The 24,188-nt window shown below is 45.3% G+C and overlaps 1 protein-coding gene across 1 annotated transcript in view; it reads right to left on the minus strand.

The window, feature by feature from the left end:
• Positions 1–24,188, minus strand: part of hmgcll1 (3-hydroxymethyl-3-methylglutaryl-CoA lyase like 1) — a 41,620-nt gene that overhangs the window by 7,389 nt on the left and 10,043 nt on the right. The window contains exons 6-7 of the mRNA XM_077230330.1: positions 20,400–20,463; positions 19,900–20,088 (exon numbers count right to left, since the gene is read on the minus strand). Of these exons, the coding sequence (XP_077086445.1) occupies positions 19,900–20,088; positions 20,400–20,463 (253 nt within the window). The remainder of the gene's footprint in view (positions 1–19,899; positions 20,089–20,399; positions 20,464–24,188) is intronic.

Here is a 24,188-nt window from a genome sequence, read left to right on the forward strand (position 1 = left end):
AAACAGATGTGGCGCTAAAATCACAGCTCCCGTTGTCGGCCCGAGATCTTGCAAAGACCTGCGTAAGGTTGTGGCGGAGTCGCAGGCGTGGGAGGAAAGCTTGTGAGTTAAAGAAGACGAGGAACTTTGAGGAAGCCAGACACGAACAATGACCACCTCAGTTGACGCGTTCTCGCGAGTATGAATGGGAAGTCTGAAAGGCACAATGCAGAAGCGTCTGTTTTCTGTGAAACGGAGTTAACTCTGACATTTCCACAAGAGATTACGTTTTTGGGAAACCCAGAGTGCTGACAGCTTTCCGATTTGGGACAGAGCTTCCATGCAGTGAATAAATAAAGCTGTCTCTATGAAACCAAGACACAGCTTTTCCCTGGTAACATATTTCTGAGCGATCTATATAGCAAGACAAAATAGAAAATAAATGACTTATTTTAAAGTAAAGATGGAAATTATATTTCATAGGGCCCTACGGCATGAATGCCCTCCATGGTTTGGGATCACCGTCTCAATGCCAAGGTAAAGAACTTACCACCTGAATATATGTGACTCACGTAAACACCTCTATATCGAGTGGATATGCTGGATGACAATAGTTTCTTTGTACGATATGCTTATGCATGAGCATACATATATCCACATACAGATCAACAGTGATGTCCAGAGAGAGTATTTGATTTTAATGAAACTACAAGTTCAGTTAAACCAGCAAAATATGAGGAAAATATGTTAAATAGGAGGGAAGAACAAAACTCGAACTTGGTTAAGGTATTGATCTGACAGAATTGTTTGGCATAAAAATGTAAACTACAGCTTCAGGTTTTATTTTACAATGCAAACAAAGAAAATGCAAAGAAAAGCAAAAAGATCACAGGAAAAAGCATACGTTGACTACAACATAATCAGTTATTAATATTTTGTTGGTTCTCTCTTGTTTTTGCATGTGTTCGTAACATAAAACCAATTGACTCCAAGCACATCTGCAATATACTTACAAAATCTTGAATACATTTTCATTCATATTTGAATAATGGATGAAAATGTCGATTTTCCTAAGTCGGACATCACTTTTGGCCATAATGTTAGTGAGTCCAATTCAATCCATTGGTACTGAATAAAATGCATAAAAGAAGAATTCAAATAAACTTAAGTCTAAAAGCCACTACAATGATTATAAAATAAAATGTTTCTGAAAGTATAGTATATAGTCAAGTAAATTTTCTTTATACCTGTAAACCCTAGTGCATTGCTTCAAAGCAGTTTTAGAGAAAAGAAATATTGCTGAATGTCTTAAAGGTTTCATAAACTAGAATATCTTTCAGATTTGTTCATTTTGTTTTGAACTGTCCATAGAAATGTGTCCCCTCACTGACCAAGGCATTATTGTCCTGACATGACCTTTCACTGGAGAGAGTTGACCTGTCCTCAGGCCTGTGGGGAAAGAACCAACATTTCAAATTCTAGCCAATGACCTCTTCACTGACCTCTTGCAATGGGACACAACCTCCACAAGCGTTTAGGATGCTTTTTTGTTTTTCATTGTGAAATTGTTTTTATGATAAATAACATTTCCTTCCGAAGTCTCATTTCCAAACTTATTTAAAATTTTATCAAACTAAATTTCAATTGTAGTTCCACTATAGTCAGTGGAAATACTCAATGAACTCTCATTGCCGTAATGCATTACGTTAAAGGGGTCATGACATGAAAAAATCAAATTTGCTTGATCTTTTGACATATTAGAGGACTTTGTACCATTAAAACAATTTGCAAGTTTGAGAGCTTACATCCTCCTCATTATAAACAAAGCATTCATTTAATCAAGCCCCAAAAAATGGCTTGTTTGGATATAGGAGTATTTGTGATGTCGCACGGGAAAATACATTCCAGTTGAAACAACTGGTTTGTGTCTCTGTACAGACTTCAGAAGAATCCCAGTGCATGGTTTATTTTAATGACCTCTCGGATCCCAGGATTATATGTTTCTTCAGAGCATTTTGTTTTGTAATCGAGGCACAGTGTAATGGACAGTCACAAATAAACCTTTGTTGATAGATGAAGCCGCGACTGTATTGGATCTGACAGCAGCTGTTCCACAAACTGTAACGATTTCATAATGCTTTGTCTGTAAACTACGGTTTATTTGTGACTGTCCATTCCACTGTGCCTCGATTACAAAACAAAATAATCTGAACAAACATATAATCCTGTGAACCGAGACGTCATTAAAATAAAACATCCACTGGGAATCTTCCAAAGTCTGTACAGATTATTTTGTTTTGTAATCGAGGCACAGTGTAATGGACAGTCACAAATAAACTGTAGTTTACAGAACTTTGTCTTTAAACTACGGTTTTATATTGAAAATGTTTTCCAAACACTTACTCACTGCAATAGCGAGTGGACGTTGTTAAAATAATCCCTTTCGTAGTCACTCCGAGTTACGTCGGATGACGACGAATGGGGGTTTCGCCTAGAAAGCCAATCATCTTCGTGTATTATAAAACGAGCCAATGGCGATGAAATGCCATGGGTCTGCGGAATTTGCATAGCGTAACTCCGCCCCACCTCGTGGGTATAAAAGGAGGACGCTCGGCAACATGCAGATATGTTTTCGCTTCGGAGCCAAGAGCTTCTCTTCACTCCACAAGCCAATCCTGACTTCATCTTCTGTGACGAGCGAACTCTCCGGTGTTGGTGTGACGGCGGTACCCAGCGAGTTCACATTGCCTGCGATCTGAGCAGTGATCTGCCAGTCTGTGTGTTTCTCCCTGGTCGCCTCAGCATCGCTGAGTTTTTTCTCTAAAAGAGCTGCACGTGGCACGTCTTTTTAAAGATGTCTCGCCCGTGTTCTTCTGGGTGCGGTCGTTTCCTGTCTTCCTTTGATGGGCACAATCGCTGCTTTGCGTGTTTGGGCTTAGAGCACGCTAAAGCAGCGCTTGTGGATGACTCATGTTCCTTCTGTGGGAACATGGCCATCGCAACACTGAGGACTAGACTCAATGATCTCATTCGGGAGAGAGTCCCCTCATCCACACCCCGATCTACATCCTCCACGAGAGGCTGTACTTCGGCTGGTGGACAGGGTGATCTGAGGGTTACGGTGTGGGACAATCCGACGATGCGTCCTCGGACCACGCCCCCCTCTACAGTGTTGCAACCCGCGAGTGCCGCGGTGATTCTACCGGGTTCATCCTTCGATGCCCCGCGTGTTTCATTCGGCGCTCCAGAGGAAGACTCGATGTCGATCGCGGCATCACAAGGCGGGCAAGAGTCATCGGGAAGTGACGATGCGGCTGCGTTGCCTCCTTCTGGAGCTCCAGCGTTGCCCGTATCAGATCCCGAGATGACGGCCATGCTCTCCCGGGCCGCCGCGAGCATCGGGCTTGAGTGGAACCCTCCGCCCTGCCCTGAGCGCTCGCGGTTGGATGATTGGTTTTTGGGTGCGGCTGCCGCCTCACGGCCACAGCCAACCCCAAAGCCATTCTTCCCGGAGGTGCATGAGGAGTTGACGAAATCATGGAAGGCTCCCTTGACCTCCCGTGTACGTTCGTCAGCTTTCTCCGCTTTTCCTCCCCTCGATGGGGCAGCCGCCCATGGGTACACTGGGATTCCCCCGGTTGAACGCTCTGTTGCCATGCAACTATGTCCTCAGAGTGCTTCATCTCGTGGTAATCCTAAGCACCCGTCCAAGGCCTGTAGATTCTCGTCCACCTTAGTGGCGAGGTCTCACAGAGCTGCAGGACAGGCGGCTGCCGCTCTGCATGCGATGAGCACCTTGCAGGTCTACCAGGCCCAGCTGCTCAGAGATATGCACGAGGCGGGGACTGACCCAGGGCTCTTCAATGAGCTGCGTGCCGCCACTGACCTCGCTCTCCGAGCGACGAAAGTGGCCTCACGCTTCCTGGGTCAGGTGATGGCCACCTCTGTGGTCCAGGAGCGTCACCTATGGCTGAACCTGGCTGATATGCGGGACGCCGAGCGTACCCGTCTGCTCGACGCCCCCATATCCCAGGCCGGCCTCTTCGGCGGAGCGGTTGAGGACTTTGCCCAGCAGTTCTCAACCGCACAGAAGCAGTCTGAGGCGATTAAACATATTCTGCCCCGACGGCCTGCTGCTGCCTCCACCCAGCCGTCGGTACAGACACCTCAGACTGCTCGCCGCCGAGGGCGCCCTCCTGTGGCTCCCTCCCCTCCCGCACGGCCCCAGCAGCAGCCTTCACCCGGGCCGCGTCGTGGAGGAGGCCGCAGGAAGGCGCCACAGCCCTCTCCAGCCCCGCGCCCCGCTAAACGCCAGGCTAAGCGGCGCTCCTGAGACGGGCTGCTCAGTGATGGTGTCGGTTTTTTCCCAGGAGGTGGTTGCAGGCCCCCTCCTTCCCCCGGCGGAGGGCCGGGGGAGAATCTTTTGAATCCACGGGTGGGCAGTACCCTATTATGGTCAAAGAAAGAATCAATACACCCATCACTGAGCACACAGAGCCGGTTGACAGTGCGCGACGCCCCCGGGCCTCGCCGCTCTCATCCCCCTCTGTCACAGAGTTCTCGGACCGCAGTGTGTGCCGCCTCCGGGCCTCGCCACTCCCGTCCCCCTCTGTCCCGGAGGGTGCGGGCGACAGTGTGTGCCGTCTCCGGACCTCACCACTCTCGTCCCCCTCTATCGCCAGACCCCTGGCAGAGCAGACCCCCGTGGAACGCTGGTCCTTCCCTGGTCTCCTCTGTCAGGACGCGGAGCATGACCGCGCCCCCGCTCCGGGCCGCTTTGCCACCCTCGCCTGGGCTGGTCACTCCGCTTCGCTGCCCCTCCGGGGGGACGCCTGTGGTTCGTATGACCCCGCTGGTTCAGTATCTGACAGCTTGGTTGGAGCTTCCCAGCCTTTCTCGCTGGGTCGCCAGAACTATCAGGCTCGGCTATGCGATTCAGTTCGCACGGTCTCCTCCCCGCTTCAGGGGAGTTCGCTTCACTATGGTCGGTGGCAATGCCCCTATCATGAGAGCGGAGGTTGCTACCCTGCTGGCGAAGGGTGCAATCGAGACTGTCCCTCCAGCCGAGATGAGGTCAGGGTTTTACAGCCCGTACTTCATTGTCCCCAAGAAATCCGGTGGGTTACGGCCGATCCTGGATCTGCGCGTCTTGAACCGCTCCCTTCACAGGCTGCCGTTCAAGATGCTCACGGCCAAATGCATTTTCGAATGTGTGCGGCCACGGGATTGGTTTGCAGCCATAGACCTGAAGGACGCCTACTTTCATGTCTCCATCTTACCTCGACACAGACCGTTCCTACGGTTTGCTTTCGAGGGGCAGGCATACCAGTACGCGGTTCTCCCCTTCGGGCTAGCCCTGTCTCCTCGCGTCTTCACGAAGATCGTCGAGGCTGCCCTTGTTCCCCTTCGGGAACACGGGGTTCGCATCCTGAACTATCTCGACGACTGGCTGATCCTAGCTCACTCTCGAGACCAGGTTTGCGAACACAGGGATCTTGTGCTTCGGCACCTAGCCCGTCTGGGCCTTCGGGTCAACTGGGAGAAGAGCAAACTCTGCCCCGTGCAGAGGATCTCTTTTCTCGGTATGGAGATCGACTCGGTCGCCATGTCCGCGCAGCTTACGAGCGAGCGCGCACACTCGCTGCTGACTTGCCTTCGACAGTTCGATGGCAAGAGTGCGGTCCCACTGAAATTGTTTCAGAGGCTCCTGGGGCATATGGCATCCGCAGCCGCAGCAACGCCGCTCGGATTGCTTCATATGAGACCGCTTCAGCTGTGGCTTCGCGATCGAGTCCCGGGGTGGGCATGGCATCACGGCACGTTCCGAGTCCCAGTGACTCCGACCTGCCGTCAGTCCTTCACTCCGTGGAGGAACCTCAGCTTTCTACGGGCCGGAGTTCCCCTAGAACGAGTTTCCAGGCATGTTGTTGTCTCCACAGATGCCTCTTCCACGGGTTGGGGCGCCATGTGCAACGGAAATGCTGCCGCGGGCTCCTGGACAGGACCCCAGCGCCTTTTGCACGTCAATTGCCTCGAGTTGCTGGCAGTACGCCTTGCCCTGCACCGTTTCCTCACGTTGCTCAGGGGTCAACACGTACTAGTCCGTTCAGACAATACCGCGACTGTAGCGTACATCAACCGTCAGGGTGGTCTACGCTCCCGCCGTATGTCGCAACTCGCACGCCACCTCCTCTTATGGAGTCAGAAGCACCTGAGGTCCCTTCGTGCTATCTACATTCCGGGAGATCGGAACTTTGCAGCCGACGAGCTGTCACGGTTTCGGCCCATCTCCGGCGAATGGAGACTCCATCCCCAGTCGGTTCAGCTGATTTGGGACCAGTTCGGGGACGCACAGATAGATCTGTTTGCCTCTCACGACTCGACCCATTGCGCCCTGTTCTATTCCCTGACCGAGGGCTCTCTCGGCACGGATGCACTGGCGCACAGCTGGCCGCGGGGCCTACGCAAGTATGCGTTTCCCCAGTGAGCCTTCTCGCACAGACCTTGTGCAAGATCAAGGAGGACGAGGAGCAGCTCATTCTGGTTGCGCCGTATTGGCCCACCCGGACCTGGTTCTCCGAACTGGTGCTCCTCGCGACAGCACCTCCTTGGCCAATTCCTCTGAGGAAGGATCTCCTTTCTCAGAGACGGGGCACCCTTTGGCACCCTCAACCCGATCTCTGGAGGCTCCACGTGTGGCTCCTGGACGGGACGAGGCAGGTTTGAGTACCCTGCCACCAGCGGTGGCGGCTACCATCACTTCCGCTAGAGCATCGTCCACGAGACATGTCTATGCGTTGAAGTGGAACCTCTTCGTCAACTGGTGCTCTTCTCGTCGAAAAGACCCCAGGAAATGCTCGATCTCTGTCGTGCTTTCCTTCCTGCAAGAGGGGTTGGAGCAAAGGCTGTCTCCCTCCACCCTGAAGGTGTATGTGGCCGCTATCGCCGCATATCACGAAGCAGTTCAAGGTAAGTCTCTGGGGAAGCACGACCTGATCGTCAGGTTCCTGAGAGGAGCGAGGAGACTAAATCCTCCTCGTCCTCCTCTCGTTCCCTCTTGGGACCTCTCAGTGGTCTTAAATGCCCTGCAGAGGGCTCCCTTTGAGCCTCTGCAATCAGTGGAGCTTAAGTTCCTGTCTATGAAGACAGCGCTCCTGGTTGCATTGGCCTCCATCAAGAGGGTAGGGGACCTGCACGCATTCTCCGTTGACGAAGCGTGCCTGGAATTCGGGCCCGGTCACTCTCACGTGATCCTGAGACCCCGGCCTGGATATGTGCCCAAGGTTCCCACCACTCCCTTCCGGGACCAGGTGGTGAACCTGCAAGCGCTGCCCCGGGAGGAGGCAGACCCAGCCTTGGCACTGCTCTGTCCAGTACGCGCTCTCCGCACTTACGTAGACAGAACGCAGTGTTTCAGGACCTCAGACCAGCTCTTTGTCTGTTATGGTGGGAGACTGAAGGGAAAGGCTCTCTCAAAGCAGAGGTTGTCTCACTGGATAGTGGACGCCATTGCTTTGGCTTACCAACAGCAAGGCCGACCGTGCCCCCTTGGTGTGACAGCCCACTCCACCCGGAGTGTGGCTTCCTCTTGGGCTCTAGCGCATGGCGCCTCGCTGGCAGACATTTGTAGAGCTGCAGGCTGGGCGACACCCAACACATTCGCCAGATTCTATAATCTCCGAGTGGAGCCTGTGTCCTCTCGTGTACTCGCTTCAGTCAGCTAGTACTGGACCCGCTCAGGTGTCTTCGCTTGCTCGCCTTTCCACTCCACGGACTGGATACGTGCGATTATTCCTCAGGTGAGCCTTCCTCTCTGAAGCCCTGAGTTCCTCCAGCACTGTTGATGCTGGCGCCAGTGTCTATTGCCTGGGCGTCGGCTAGGTGCCTCCGTGTGCATGGTTCCTCCCTGAGTAACCCCCACATGTGTATTTCCACTGTAAGCCTCCTTGAGCATGTGTCTTTCCCTTGGCAAGCCATCTTGCCCTCCTGGAGTTGAAAGTTGCCACCCCTCGGGCTGGTCACTCCAGTGTTCCTCCATATGTAGCCCTCCGGCCATATGTGTATCTTAAGTCCTCCCTACGGGTAGGCATGCTGCGGCATATCTCCTCTGAGATATGCTTCCCAGTGTACCTTGGTATTCCTGTGTTAAGTAGGACTCCTTCGTCTGTGCCAGTATCACGACAGGGGGATCAGACTTTCGCAGGCCACTGGAAGACAGCTGTGAAGGTGGCGTGATTTCACGGGGACCCCCATTCGTCGTCATCCGACGTAACTCGGAGTGACTACGAAAGGGAACGTCTCGGTTACATATGTAACCCTCGTTCCCTGAGTAGGGAACGGAGACGTTACGTCTCCCTGCCACTTCCGCTGTACCGCTGGGTAGACGCCTGAGTTCAGTCTCGGCTCCTCAGCGAAGACATATCTGCATGTTGCCGAGCGTCCTCCTTTTATACCCACGAGGTGGGGCGGAGTTACGCTATGCAAATTCCGCAGACCCATGGCATTTCATCGCCATTGGCTCGTTTTATAATACACGAAGATGATTGGCTTTCTAGGCGAAACCCCCATTCGTCGTCATCCGACGTAACGTCTCCGTTCCCTACTCAGGGAACGAGGGTTACATATGTAACCGAGACGTTTTTCCACTTATATATATTTGTATGTTTGTGCAAAAAGAAAAAAAAAACTTCATTAACATTTAAAGTGAATCTCAAGGAAGATATATAAATAATAAAAAATCCATGTCATGACCCCTTTAAGAAAATTACTATAATACAACTTTTTTCAATTACAAATCAAAACTATTTTTTTTTCTTTATTTTTACATTTCTGGTTAGTGTTCATTTTTAAGATATAAAAAATGCAACCATTTTACTTACATTTTAAATTATATATTATTACATCTTTGCATTACAGTATAATTTATTGAAGAGAGCAGACGTCATAGTATAACCTGGATCTCCAATGCCGTGAGCAGATTCAATTGCATTTAATTAAACTACTTGATAAATACAACATTTTACACACACTTTTACATAAAATATAGTGGTATTTGTATTTTAAACAGTTTGTCCATAAAAATTCACTTACAGCATCATATATACTAAATGAGCCAGTCTTTGTAAAAAACACTCACAAAAATCGCAAAAATATAGCATCTCAAAAGACATTTTTCTAATTTCTTTTGTTTTGGTGCGAGGAACAGACTACATATTTTGGAAAAATCCCTTTAGGCATCCTAGTTCTGATAGAATTTTCTGAAGGAAAATTGTTCAATGAATATAAAGTTAGAGGACACACAAGTCGCAACAGATGTTTTTTTTATTAGACAGTTTGAATTGATTTGCATCGCTCAGTATACTTACAACAACAAGGGTCACATTATTGGATTAAATGTTGAATTGGTTACATTTTTCAGTTCTCCTTCAACCACTTCTTATGTTGCAGCTGCTATACCAGCCAGTTGGTGAGTAACTTTTTTTCACATGTATTTGGCGCTTGGCAAGTGTGAATTCTGGACTCTTCTACTAGATGTTGTTCCCGGAATGACTGTGTGAAAACCGGGTACGTTTCCCAATCTGTGGTGATATGCTTCATTTACTCCAGTCTAAATGACAAAAGGCTGGCTTTCATTCTGATGTATGTCTACAGTTTTCTTTTTGAGATATTTCTGGAGGACATTACATAAATCATTTTAACATGGAAGATGGTCGAAGCATCCTTCCGTGATTAAGTATCATGATCTCCTTCCTATTAGGTTAAAGGAGAGGGAAAGTACTTTTGTTTGTTTCCCAGCCACAACCACAGGACCTCTGGGACGGCTCAAAATCAGTGTGCTGACCTTCCACACTTCAGACCATGGCTGTATAAACACAGGTCAATGCTTCATGCTCAGGTCAGACACTTCCTGAGAGAACAGGCACCCCACCAGTTGAGATATATGTGCGTCTCCACAGGAGTCAAAGCTGAGACGAGTTTGTCAAAACCTCCCCTGTGTTTTCATGCATGTTTTCACAGTAATGGGAGCTGTGCTAATCACTCATCAGAGTCTATTACAAAGATCTCCTAGTGACACTGAGCCTCATAAAACCCATGCAAACAGTAAATGGTCTTGAATTTCATTATATAACGTGATGACCTAGGGGAATTGCATTTTGAGTTCTCTGTAATTATTCATAGTACTATCAACTTTGTCTATGATGTTTCTCATGAAATAGACAACTGAGACAATATTTTAGACGTAAAAATCTAAATAATCATCTTAAATGTGTTTTTTTTTCCTTAAATTTGTTCTTAGAACATTAGAAGTTATGAAAATGTAATTTCTCAATGTTCTCTAAACAATGTTTTAAAACCTTTTTTTCTTGGTTAAACGAACATTCCATTTTATTACTTTGCAAACTTTATGGGAATGTTACTTTTAAATGTTTGATGAACATTCCAAAAATAAGTAGTAACATTCAAAAACGTTAGACTAACGCCCAACTAAAATGTTTTAGAAAAAAAAAACTTATATTAAACAGTATTAAAGACCAGAAAACATTGAACGAACCTTCTGTAAACATTACTGGAATAATGTTCATAACTGTGACAACATCTCCAAGATGCTTAAAGAAGTCCAAGACGACTGCCGTATCAACCAGCGCAACATAAATAAGAGTGCACCTTTAACATCACATCTTAGAAAATATGATAATGACTGAACCCTGATCATTTTCACGGATGATATGTTCCTGTGCCTAATGATTTATTTAGATTTAGGACCACCTCTTCCTCATAAATTACAGATTTCCCAAGGTTTCGACTTGATTTATGATAGGAATAGATATATCATGGCATGCTGTGTCAGGAAGGAACACTAGTTCTGGCTTTGACCATCAGTGAAACTGTCAAACTGTCGTGAGTACGGCACAAATCTGCCTATCCGGATCAGTCTGGGCTCACGGTGTTCTAGCCAGAACAGGAGAACTTCACTTCAGTCCATATCACGATTTTTCTCGAAACCCATTAAATAACCAGACCGAACCTATTTGACCTACTATCTGAGGGAGTTAATTTTTTTTCAGTCCCTGAGAAAAGCCATACAAAGTGCTATAACGTCTTTATCATGAACAAAAGCTGGGGTGGCTCTGAGCTGACAGGGTTAGCGAAATTCATTTCTGGCTCAGCTGGTGGCGGAGACGACTGGCGAGCCCTAATGAAAAACTATGATAAAATCTTTCATTTCCACAAAGTTGTGCTAGGGGGTCAGTGGAGGAGGACAAATGACAGGACGTTATTATTTGCTCTTGGGGTGTCTGTGAGATATTGCTTCAATGCTGATTCACCTTCAGGAATTTGAGCCTTTTACTATTTCCTTTCTTTCTTGTCAAAGTAACTTAACTTCATGTTACAACGGCTGCTGCGGCCTACACAATTGTACCCCTGTTGGAGTATTAAACAGGTCGAAATTTAATTTAGCAATTACTGTTAATTGTTTGTGAAAACAAACGCATAAAGGTTTGGAAAATGAGGGCTTAATGACCAGAGTGAAGATTCCCAGACAAAGATTATCCTAGTCTCAGAACAACTTAACCTGTAATCTCTATAATACTGTACAAAAATATTGCATCATTGGTTCTCGCAGAAGCTCAAACGTGCAGCTTAACACAGGAATGAATCTCATTGGTTCTTGCAGAAGCTCAAACGTGCAGCGTAACACGAGAATGAACCTCATTGGTTCTTGCTGAAGCTCAAACGTGCTGCGTAACATGAGAATGAACATCATTGGTTCTTGCTGAAGCTCAAACGTGCTGCGTAACACAAATGAACCTCATTGGTTCTTGCAGAAGCTCAAACATGCTGCGTAACACGAGAATGAACCTCATTGGTTCTTGCTGAAGCTCAAACGTGCTGCGTAACACGAGAATGAACCTCTTTGGTTCTTGCTGAAGCTCAAACGTGCTGCGTAACACGAGAATGAACCTCGTTGGTTCTTGCTGAAGCTCAAACGTGCTGCGTAACACGAGAATGAACCTCATTGGTTCTTGCTGAAGCTCAAACGTGCTGCGTAACACGAGAATGAACCTCATTGGTTCTTGCTGAAGCTCAAACGTGCTGCGTAACACGAGAATGAACCTCATTGGTTCTTGCTGAAGCTCAAACGTGCTGCGTAACACGAGAATGAACCTCATTGGTTCTTGCTGAAGCTCAAACGTGCTGCGTAACACGAGAATGAACCTCATTGGTTCTTGCTGAAGCTCAAACGTGCTGCGTAACACGAGAATGAACCTCATTGGTTCTTGCTGAAGCTCAAACGTGCTGCGTAACACGAGAATGAACCTCATTGGTTCTTGCTGAAGCTCAAACGTGCTGCGTAACACGAGAATGAACCTCATTGGTTCTTGCTGAAGCTCAAACGTGCTGCGTAACACGAGAATGAACCTCATTGGTTCTTGCTAAAGCTCAAACGTGCTGCGTAACACGAGAATGAACCTCTTTGGTTCTTGCTGAAGCTCAAACGTGCTGCGTAACACGATAATGAATCTCTTTGGTTCTTGCTGAAGCTCAAACCTGCTGCGTAACACGAGAATGAACCTCATTGGTTCTTGCTGAAGCTCAAACGTGCTGCGTAACACGAAAATGAACCTCGTTGGTTCTTGCAGAAGCTCAAACGTGCTGCGCAACAAGAGAATGAACCTCGTTGGTTCTTGCTGAAGCTCAAACGTGCTGCGTAACACGAGAATGAACCTCATTGGTTCTTGCTGAAGCTCAAACGTGCTGCGTAACACGAGAATGAACCTCATTGGTTCTTGCTGAAGCTCAAACGTGCTGCGTAACACGAGAATGAACCTCATTGGTTCTTGCTGAAGCTCAAACGTGCTGCGTAACACGAGAATGAACCTCATTGGTTCTTGCTGAAGCTCAAACGTGCTGCGTAACACGAGAATGAACCTCATTGGTTCTTGCTGAAGCTCAAACGTGCTGCGTAACACGAGAATGAACCTCATTGGTTCTTGCTGAAGCTCAAACTTGCTGCGTAAAACGAGAATGAACCTCATTGGTTCTTGCTGAAGCTCAAACGTGCTGCGTAACACGAGAATGAACCTCATTGGTTCTTGCTGAAGCTCAAACGTGCTGCGTAACACGAGAATGAACCTCATTGGTTCTTGCTGAAGCTCAAACGTGCTGCGTAACACGAGAATGAACCTCATTGGTTCTTGCTAAAGCTCAAACGTGCTGCGTAACACGAGAATGAACCTCATTGGTTCTTGCTGAAGCTCAAACGTGCTGCGTAACACGAGAATGAACCTCATTGGTTCTTGCTAAAGCTCAAACGTGCTGCGTAACACGAGAATGAACCTCTTTGGTTCTTGCTGAAGCTCAAACGTGCTGCGTAACACGAGAATGAACCTCATTGGTTCTTGCTGAAGCTCAAACGTGCTGCGTAACACGAGAATGAATCTCTTTGGTTCTTGCTGAAGCTCAAACGTGCTGCGTAACACGAGAATGAACCTCATTGGTTCTTGCTGAAGCTCAAACGTGCTGCGTAACACGAGAATGAACCTCTTTGGTTCTTGCTGAAGCTCAAACGTGCTGCGTAACACGAGAATGAACCTCATTGGTTCTTGCTAAAGCTCAAACGTGCTGCGTAACACGAGAATGAACCTCTTTGGTTCTTGCTGAAGCTCAAACGTGATGCTTAACACGAGAATGAACCTCATTGGTTCTTGCTGAAGCTCAAACGTGCTGCGTAACACGAGAATGAACCTCATTGGTTCTTGCTGAAGCTCAAACGTGATGCGTAACACGAGAATGAACCTCATTTGTTCTTGCTGAAGCTCAAACGTGCTGCGTAACACGAGAATGAACCTCATTGGTTCTTGCTGAAGCTCAAACGTGCTGCGTAACACGAGAATGAACCTCATTGGTTCTTGCTGAAGCTCAAACGTGCTGCGTAACACGAGAATGAACCTCATTGGTTCTTGCTGAAGCTCAAACGTGCTGCGTAACACAAGAATGAACCTCATTGGTTCTTGCTGAAGCTCAAACGTGCTGCGTAACACGAGAATGAACCTCATTGGTTCTTGCTGAAGCTCAAACGTGCTGCGTAAAACGAGAATGAACCTCATTGGTTCTTGCTGAAGCTCAAACGTGCTGCGTAACACGAGAATGAACCTCATTGGTTCTTGCTGAAGCTCAAACGTGCTGCAAGCTCAAACGTGCTGCGTAACACGAGAATGAACCTCATTGGTTCTTGCTGAAGCTCAAACGTGCTGCGTAACACGAGAATGAACCTCATTGGTTCTTGCTAAAGCTCAAACGTGCTGCGTAACACGAGAATGAACCTCATTGGTTCTTGCTGAAGCTCAAACGTGCTGCGTAACACGAGAATGAACCTCATTGGTTCTTGCTGAAGCTCAAACGTGCTGCGTAACACGAGAATGAACCTCTTTGGTTCTTGCTGAAGCTCAAACGTGCTGCGTAACACGAGAATGAACCTCTTTGGTTCTTGCTGAAGCTCAAACGTGCTGCGTAACACGAGAATGAACCTCATTGGTTCTTGCTAAAGCTCAAACGTGCTGCGTAACACGAGAATGAATCTCTTTGGTTCTTGCTGAAGCTCAAACGTGATGCGTAACACGAGAATGAACCTCATTGGTTCTTGCTGAAGCTCAAACGTGCTGCGTAACACGAGAATGAACCTCATTGGTTCTTGCTGAAGCTCAAACGTGCTGCGTAACACGAGAATGAACCTCATTGGTTCTTGCTGAAGCTCAAACGTGCTGCGTAACACGAGAATGAACCTCATTGGTTCTTGCTGAAGCTCAAACGTGCTGCGTAACACGAGAATGAACCTCATTGGTTCTTGCTGAAGCTCAAACGTGCTGCGTAACACGAGAATGAACCTCATTGGTTCTTGCTGAAGCTCAAACGTGCTGCGTAACACGAGAATGAACCTCATTGGTTCTTGCTGAAGCTCAAACGTGCTGCGTAACACGAGAATGAACCTCATTGGTTCTTGCTGAAGCTCAAACGTGCTGCGTAACACGAGAATGAACCTCATTGGTTCTTGCTGAAGCTCAAACGTGCTGCGTAACACGAGAATGAACCTCTTTGGTTCTTGCTGAAGCTCAAACGTGCTGCGTAACACGAGAATGAACCTCATTGGTTCTTGCTGAAGCTCAAACGTGCTGCGTAACACGAGAATGAACCTCATTGGTTCTTGCTGAAGCTCAAACCTGCTGCGTAACACGAGAATGAACCTCATTGGTTCTTGCTGAAGCTCAAACGTGCTGCGTAACACGAGAATGAACCTCATTGGTTCTTGCTGAAGCTCAAACGTGCTGCGTAACACGAGAATGAACCTCTTTGGTTCTTGCTGAAGCTCAAACGTGCTGCGTAACACGAGAATGAACCTCATTGGTTCTTGCTGAAGCTCAAACGTGCTGCGTAACACGAGAATGAACCTCTTTGGTTCTTGCTGAAGCTCAAACGTGCTGCGTAACACGAGAATGAACCTCATTGGTTCTTGCTGAAGCTCAAACGTGCTGCGTAACACGAGAATGAACCTCATTGGTTCTTGCTGAAGCTCAAACGTGCTGCGTAAGACGAGAATGAACCTCTTTGGTTCTTGCTGAAGCTCAAACGTGCTGCGTAACACGAGAATGAACCTCATTGGTTCTTGCTGAAGCTCAAACATGCTGCGTAACACGAGAATGAACCGCTTTGGTTCTTGCTGAAGCTCAAACGTGCTGCGTAACACGAGAATGAATCTCTTTGGTTCTTGCTGAAGCTCAAACGTGCTGCGTAACACGAGAATGAACCTCATTGGTTCTTGCTGAAGCTCAAACGTGATGCGTAACACGAGAATGAACCTCATTGGTTCTTGCTGAAGCTCAAACGTGCTGCGTAACACGAGAATGAACCTCATTGGTTCTTGCTGAAGCTCAAACGTGCTGCGTAACACGAGAATGAACCTCATTGGTTCTTGCTGAATTCCAAACGTGCTGCGTAACACGAGAATGAACCTCATTGGTTCTTGCTGAAGCTCAAACGTTATGCGTAACACGAGAATGAACCTCATTGGTTCTTGCTGAATTTCAAACGTGCTGCGTAACACGAGAATGAACCTCATTGGTTCTTGCTGAAGCTCAAACGTGCTGCGTAACACGAGAATGAACCTCATTGGTTCTTGCTGAAGCTCAAACGTGCTGCGTAACACGAGAATGAACCTCATTGGTTCTTGCTGAAGCTCAAACGTGCTGCGTAAAACGAGAATGAACCTCATTGGTTCTTGCTGAAGCTCAAACGTGCTGCGTAACACGAGAATGAACCTCATTGGTTCTTGCTGAAGCTCAAACGTGCTGCGTAACACGAGAATGAACCTCATTGGTTCTTGCTGAAGCTCAAACGTGCTGCGTAAAACGAGAATGAACCTCATTGGTTCTTGCAGAAGCTCAAACGTGCTGCGTAACACGAGATTGAACCTCATTGGTTCTTGCTGAAGCTCAAACGTGCTGCGTAACACGAGAATGAACCTCATTGGTTCTTGCTGAAGCTCAAACGTGCTGCGTAACACGAGAATGAACCTCATTGGTTCTTGCTGAAGCTCAAACGTGCTGCGTAACACGAGAATGAACCTCATTGGTTCTTGCAGAAGCTCAAACGTGCTGCGTAACACGAGATTGAACCTCATTGGTTCTTGCTGAAGCTCAAACGTGCTGCGTAACACGAGAATGAACCTCATTGGTTCTTGCTGAAGCTCAAACGTGCTGCGTAACACGAGAATGAACCTCATTGGTTCTTGCTGAAGCTCAAACGTGCTGCGTAACACGAGAATGAACCTCATTGGTTCTTGCACGCCAAGCAAACAAGATTGAGCTTCCATTTGTCATAACTGATGTGTGCGTTGATGAATATGTGAATAAAAGCCTAAATTGAATCTGTTCATCATATAAAGTGATCGTTTCTGTTCAGATTTTTTTTACTAAACCACTCAGTTCATTTGAATTCGTTTTACAATCTCTTTATTAACTTTTTGAAGCATCAAAGTGGTAGTTGTGTAGCTGTCAATGGAGGGACAGAAATCTCTGTTTTCATTAAAATATCTTCATTTGTGTTTCAAAGATAAACAAAAGTCTTACGGGTTTGGAACGACATGAGGGTGAGTAAATGATGACAGAATTTTTTATTTTCGGGTGAACTATCCCTTTAAGCTCTGAGGGGGCATATCTTTATGATCTATGCAGTTATACAATATAGAGAACAAAGGCAGCATTAAGAATAGAGAATACTAGAATAGTGCCTTGCAGTGTAGTTAACTACTTTTTCAAAAAGAACAAGCCTGTTAAAAACTGTCAGTTTTGAGTCTATAGCAAACTACGTCAATAACTGAATTTAACATTAAGTTTAAAAAAAAAAGTCTATTTTATATTATAAAAGAAATAATTGTTTGAATTCCGTTACCAACCTCCTCTTTTTTGCAAAACATTAAAAACAAACAAACAGCCAGAGAGTTAAAGATGAAGTTAATCAAGTGTGAGTTTCGGAGTGCTATCTGAACTTTGTTTTCAGTTGGTAGGGTTTCATTGCATATTTTCACATCTTTTGATAAAGGCCCCCTGTCATGCCACACAATTCACAGAAAAAAAAGTGAAGGAAATTAATGGCCATTTCTGTGGCACACAGACCTCAGTTAGGATTACACCGTTACAGCTGGAAAGAGACGGATAAACAGACAGGCTAAAAAGGGGTGGGAGCCAAGGATGGAATATACTAGAGCATGGGGTTTTCCTTTTCCCCAGTCTCACTCTGTTTAGTAGCGAGTGATGAAAGGATAATTTTCCCCTTGCCCTTTAAGCGCAGCATTGTCACAGAGTTCAACGGCCCTAGCGACAGATGAGTTTGAGCCCCCGAGGGCCCCGCTCTAGCCTCCATCTCGTGGGCTTTGTCAAGGGCCAAGCCACTGTCATATGAAACAGACATCTAATAGGTAAGCCTTTGTGTCCACCCCTTCACATCTGCTGACCCGCCCAGCCCCCAAAGAGCATTGGTGTTCTGCAAGGGAAGACAAACTCAGAAAGAGTTCACAAAGGGCCCTGGAGAGCTGATAAAGCTATGCCAGTGTTATTTCTGAATTGCGACCGCACTCTGTGGTTTAAGGTTCATGAAAATTAAACCACAGGAAGGCATTGTCTCATAAAAGCGTAGCGTCGACACATTCAAATACGCCTGGCAGTGTTGTGTAAGCATATTTTGGGTGGTATCTGTTGTTGTTGTTCTGTGCTTTTTTAGATGAAAGTCCCAAAAAAAGTGTTAAATCGCTGATGGTTTTGGAGGGTGTTTCAGTAGTTTTTGTTGTGCTCCCTGGAGTGCTGTGTGTGTATGTGTGGTAAGGTGGTGAGAGACTGTGAACTTGTGGTTCAAGTTTCTTTAGTACTTCCCAACTAACATGGAACGTTCTCTGAACTTTGGCTAACGTGCTGCAAAGTTCTCTATGAACAGTAATGAACAGGTTAATAGAATGTTTAGTCAATTATAGATTTTTTTTCCCTGAAACATCACAGTTTTATTTGATTCAGAATGTTCAGAGAACGTTCGAAAGTAATGTTCTCATGATGTTTGCTAAATTATAAAATTGAATGTTCCCTTAACGTTCGCAGTTTTAAAACATTTAAAAAACAGTACGATTTGAACGTTCAGAGAACATTCAGAAATAACATTTTCCTAATTTAATGGGAACATTAGAACTCATTCTTAGAACATACTTTTGTTAGCTGCATAGATCCAAATGCATGCCTTGAGATTTCTTTTGTTTGATTCTAATGCTCTGTCATAGTTATTTTAAATAGTTGTGATTACACGAGTACTGCACGAGTACACAAAGGCAGATGTGAATGTGTTACCAATGCATTGCCATTCACATACATATTTTGTGATCCTTTCATTTTTGTGGTTCTAACAAATTCAGTACTCAGAGGGCAACAGAGTTACATTAAAATGCCTGTGTTATTAAACTGTATGTTTTATTGGGTAAGTAAGAGTAAAATCCCTTGCGGCAACATAAATATTGCAATGTGTACTTGTGTTGCGTTATAAAGTGTAGTATTCACCGATGTCAAACTGACAATAGAAGATAACCATTTATGCTGTTTCCTTCTATATTGCCCATGGCATGTTGATAATGTGATGTGTGATAGTGTTGCATTATGTATTGCGTTCAAACTGAAACAATGGGTGAAATCGTGCTTGCTTAGCAGGATATGTATGCATTCAAAGTCTGATAAAGCCTGATACAGTTATCAGGCTGATGACATATGCTGTTTTATTGTGATAGATGACTATACAGGTGACAAACAAAAACTTATTCAGACACTAGATATAATTTTTGATATTTGTTTACTAGTGGGTGCAGGACACTATAGTTCATTTAAGTTAGTGAGGATAGCAAAATAAAGTAAACTGCCACATTATTATATATATATTATATATTATACCCAGAAATTCTTCAAACAGTGACAACCAGTAAAATGTATAAAAAAATGTTTTTGTAAAAAATGTAAAAAAAAAAAAAAAATTCTTTTATTGCTAATGCAAACTTTTTACACCACAGACTGAACAAAATTAAGCATTGCTTCGTAATTGGTTGAGCTAAATTGGTATTATCTAATTGTGTACATAAATTTAACAGCTGCCAGATATTCAACATAATTCATTAGTCCAACAGAAGGATGGCCAAAACCAGTTGATAACTCTAAGTTCTTGTCATATTTTATTACCATATACTATAGCCAATAAACTGTGATAATGTGAGAAATGTTGAAGGTTTCTGAATAAATTTTGGTTTGACTGTATATGAATTTTTTTTTTTAATATCCCCTTCTCCCAAACCCCTTTTGCATGTATGAACAAGGTTCCTCATGGTTGTGAGCACCTCACCTGCAGAGCAATGAGAATGTTGGGCAGCGCTTGACCGTAAGTGTCGTGGCAGTGCACTGCCAGTGCGTCGACGGGCACCTCTGTCAACACATCGCTTAGCATTTTGGCCATGGAGCCCGCGGTTCCTACGCCAATGGTGTCCCCCAGGGATACCTCATAACAGCCCAGCTCAAACAACCGCTTTGCCACCTGGGCCGGAACAGAGGAAAGCCATGAAAACATTATCCCCTCTGGAAATATAAACAAGATGAAGGTCTGCACACAGAGAGCTCATTCTGAGTGGTAGAAATGCACTGTGGTGTTTCAAGCGTCATGCAGGTTTTTTAGCAAACATCGTAATAAGGGCCTTGTGGGACTATGAAAATTGTGGGAAGAAAAAAATATGCAGAGAGCTCAACACCAAGTGAGATTTATCACATACTGGAAGGCCCATTTAATTTCGCTTCGGCCTGTTATACACTGAACAATTCTATTCCGATTGAACGATGCAACGTCAATACCTTTGTGACCTGTGACGGTTTTACTTGTCCCTCATACGGACAGCCGAGAGCACAGGAAACGTACCTGGAAAGAAGAGAAAGAACTGTGAGAGGTGAAGTTCAGCAGTTGTAGGATATATAGCTTCGTGCTCTTGTGCTTTGACAGTACAAACAGTCATGCAACTTTGGGGAAATAACGCCAAGTGCTGTTTCACTGCAACCACAAGTAGAACAGTCCACAGCGGCCAGAACTGCTCTTGCAATGGATTACATCTATCACAGAATAAAACAAAATGTTCAGCAGCAGGCTAAACATATGGTTCGTGCCAAACGGTTGTGACAAATAGTACCAATAGTGTTGACAGTAGGAATGAGAAATGGTGGAGAGCAACGTACAAGCTATATGTGCTTTCCATATGTGACGGAAACATGTTCTGCTAGAAACAGTGAACAAATAAGTGAAAAGTTGAAAATGTTTCTCTTGGGCTTGTGGTCGTCAGACGATACTTCTGTGTGCTACCAGGATTTCCGTGGAGTCTCTTCTTGAACTTTAGGCGTTGAGTCACATTTGCCAGAATGAGTTCGTCAGACTGAAGTGACTGCCCTCTGTCGTTTTTGTTTTTTATTCCGTTAAAAGCAGAGACTAAAAACTCTGTGCACATCTGGACTTGTACTTGTAACTGATACAAAGCACCACACTGCATGCACATCTGGAACTTGAATTATTTACTCATTAATTCTGGAATAATTTCATGCTGCTCTGGTGCCCCATCTCAAAACCTCAAAGGAGAACAGTCCAAAAATATAAGTACAACAATAAATGAAACCGCTGGTTAAACCAAACGAACTTGCTTATATAACGAATGGCTCCTGGAAATGTCTCTACTCCAATTGTTATTCAGCACAGAGACAATCACCTGTATCAAGTGTCTTACTCAGTGTCATTATATTCTATCTTAATTTATGAAGGATTCAGTTACTAATAGGAATTATGATTTTGCAGGAAAATCATAACAATCAGCATTGCAGAACATACAATCAAGTGAGCAAGGGTCAAACCTACAGCCATCCAGTAACTACTCCAGACCTTCAGTTTGCCAAACCACCGCTTTGATTAACGGTGTACACAAAAAGCTCTATCAATTTTGAAAACATGCCATTTTCAAAGTTCCTCCAAGGGGGTTTTCAAAACCTGCTGACAAATCCAGCATGGATTCTATGTTGGTCCAGGTTGGTTTATGCTGGTATAGTGCTGGTCTAGCTGGTGGACCAGTATAGTCATGCTGTTCTTGTCAGGGTTCTGTCATTTCTGTCTAGTCTATTTCTTGGTTTTGTGACAGAGCCCTGACACTCCTGTTTTGTCTTGTCTGTGTGCCTTGTTTCATGTACTTTCATGTCATGTTTTGTCTTGTGTTTTCACTAGCTGTGTGCTTTCATGTTGTCATGTTTTGTGTGAACACGTGGCTTATGAGTGCTCTCATTGGCTGCGTGTTCATGTCTCGTTTTGTGTGAGCACATGGCTTGTGATTTGTTTTACTGGCCATGTGCTTGTGTTTTAGTCATGTTTGGTGTGAGCACACGGCTTTTCATGTATGTTTTCTTGTGCCATGTTCTCTCCTGTCGATTGTCTAGTACCTCCCATTTTGTTACCTGATAATTGATTAAATTGCCCCACCTGTCCCCCCTCGTTACATTATTGATTAATTTGCCCCACCTGTCCTCCCTCATTACTTAATTGATTAATTTGCCCCACCTGTCCCCCCTCGTTACCTACTTTGTTTGTTCTCCCTATTTATTCTCCTTGTGTTTGCAGTCCTGTGCTGTTTCGTTGTCGTATGTACACTGTATGTTTCCCTGCTGTGTGCTTCTCTGCTGTGTGCGTCGCGTTGTCACGTCGCGTCAAGTCCTTTGGACTTGAGTCCTCATCTCATCTCCTCTACCCCAACCCCTTTGCACTTGAGTCCTCATCTCCTCTACCCCAACCCCTGACAGTTCTCAATCAACACTGAGCTGGTGTAGCTGCTCCACCAACAGTCCCACTTCCCATGCTGGGAACCAGCAAAGCAGTATCCCATGCCAAACATACCTTATGATGGTGACCCATCATACCTTATGATGGATTTTTCAGCAGAGATAGTGAATTCTGTTTTTAGCTGTTACATTATCCCTTATACTGATTATGAGTTTAAAGTCTTACATTCCTTTACCAGTCCAGATCATTATTTGATTTGAGTAACTATAATCTATAGTTAAGTCTGCTCATGATTAGTCCCAAGATAGGCTGAAATCCACCCTACAGCTACTGATCCTTTATCCACTCTAAGCCCCCACCCCCCACACACCACAAATTTGGCTTTCTATCCTCGAAGGAGGCTCGAACCCGAGGTTCTGTTCAAGCTCAGAGCTCAACCCCCCTTTAACCATACTACGTAGTGGGAGAATGAGAGAAATAGAGGAGGAGATGTGGATGTGGTGGGATGCCAGAAGAATTGTCACTGGGACGGAGATATAATTATATACGCTTGTAACTATGATTGACAAGACTGAATGATTAGGCTTCTCCCGAACCTACATTTGGAACTACTTTCAAACACATTCATGGATCATTACCAGGATCGAAATCAGTATGACGAATGCTGACCAGGGGTGTGTTTCCCACAAGCATTTTTAGCCAACTATGTTCGCATGTTCCGTCGTTATCAGCATAGCTCAACGAGTCTGTGTTTCCCGAAACCATCGTTCTAACAAACATTCACAAACAGCATCGCAAAGTTGTGTGTTTGGAATGACAGCTCTCGACCTGTGGTTTGAAGCAGAGTTTCTTGTTCTCATGACATGTGGACTCAATAAATCCTTATCTTGAGTAAAATAAGCAAGCTGACATTCAGTACATATCTCTATGTATCTATAACTGTTATTTAGAATACATACAGATGTAATTTACGTCTTTTAGTTTGTCAAGAGACTTACAGCGTAGTTTTTGAAGAGTGGGCATGAGCGAACATGCTCTAGTACGTAAGAACGAGCCTATGATTGATCCTAGAAAAAAAGCAAAATAAAAGAAAAACGAGAAATAGTCCTCAGATGCCATGTCCGAAATGTATAGCAAAACATCTAGCATTAATTCGTTTCCTAAACAGATTCATTAATAGGAGTTATTACTCCACCACCTGTGTGACATCATTAACCAAAGTGGATGAACAACCACATTGCGACAGTATGGTTTCAGGAAACAGTCGTGACAAGCTAGTTGATTTCTTCAACGATGAATCGTACTATAGGGGCTTTTGTACCGGAGGAACCTTTTCATAGTTCCTAGAACTATTGGTGGAAGTACCCGGATGTCGGCGTGTTCACACCGCAGGAACTAGGAACGATTTTAGTTCTAGGAACTCTTTTGGAGGAACTAAATTACTCCTACTTCAGAGTCGGTCTATACCAGCACTATAGGAACTATCTATGACGTTAGTGTTTGCGGATGGCCGAACGCAAAAGAAACAACAGCACCCCACGTTTAAAAAAAAGAAGCCATGTAAACACACATTTCCCTTTCGTAGTCACGAAGTCATCAGTTCTGGAGTAAATATATAGGCTAGAATCGTCTCGGTTACATATGTAACCCTCTTTCCCTGAGTAGGGAACGGAGACGTTACGTCGGATGACGACGAATGGGGGTTTCGCTTAGAACACCTATCGACTTTGAGTATTACAAAACGAGCCAATGGCGATGTCACTCCACAGCCATCTCTGACTTCGCTCTACGAGACGAGCTTCTCTCTCTGGTGTTGGTGTGACGGCGATCTGCAGCGA

The sequence above is a fragment of the Siphateles boraxobius genome, unplaced genomic scaffold, assembly GCF_051911475.1.
Source record: "Siphateles boraxobius isolate OS27281-9 unplaced genomic scaffold, OSU_SipBor_1 142, whole genome shotgun sequence".
Taxonomy (NCBI): Eukaryota; Metazoa; Chordata; class Actinopteri; order Cypriniformes; family Leuciscidae; genus Siphateles; species Siphateles boraxobius.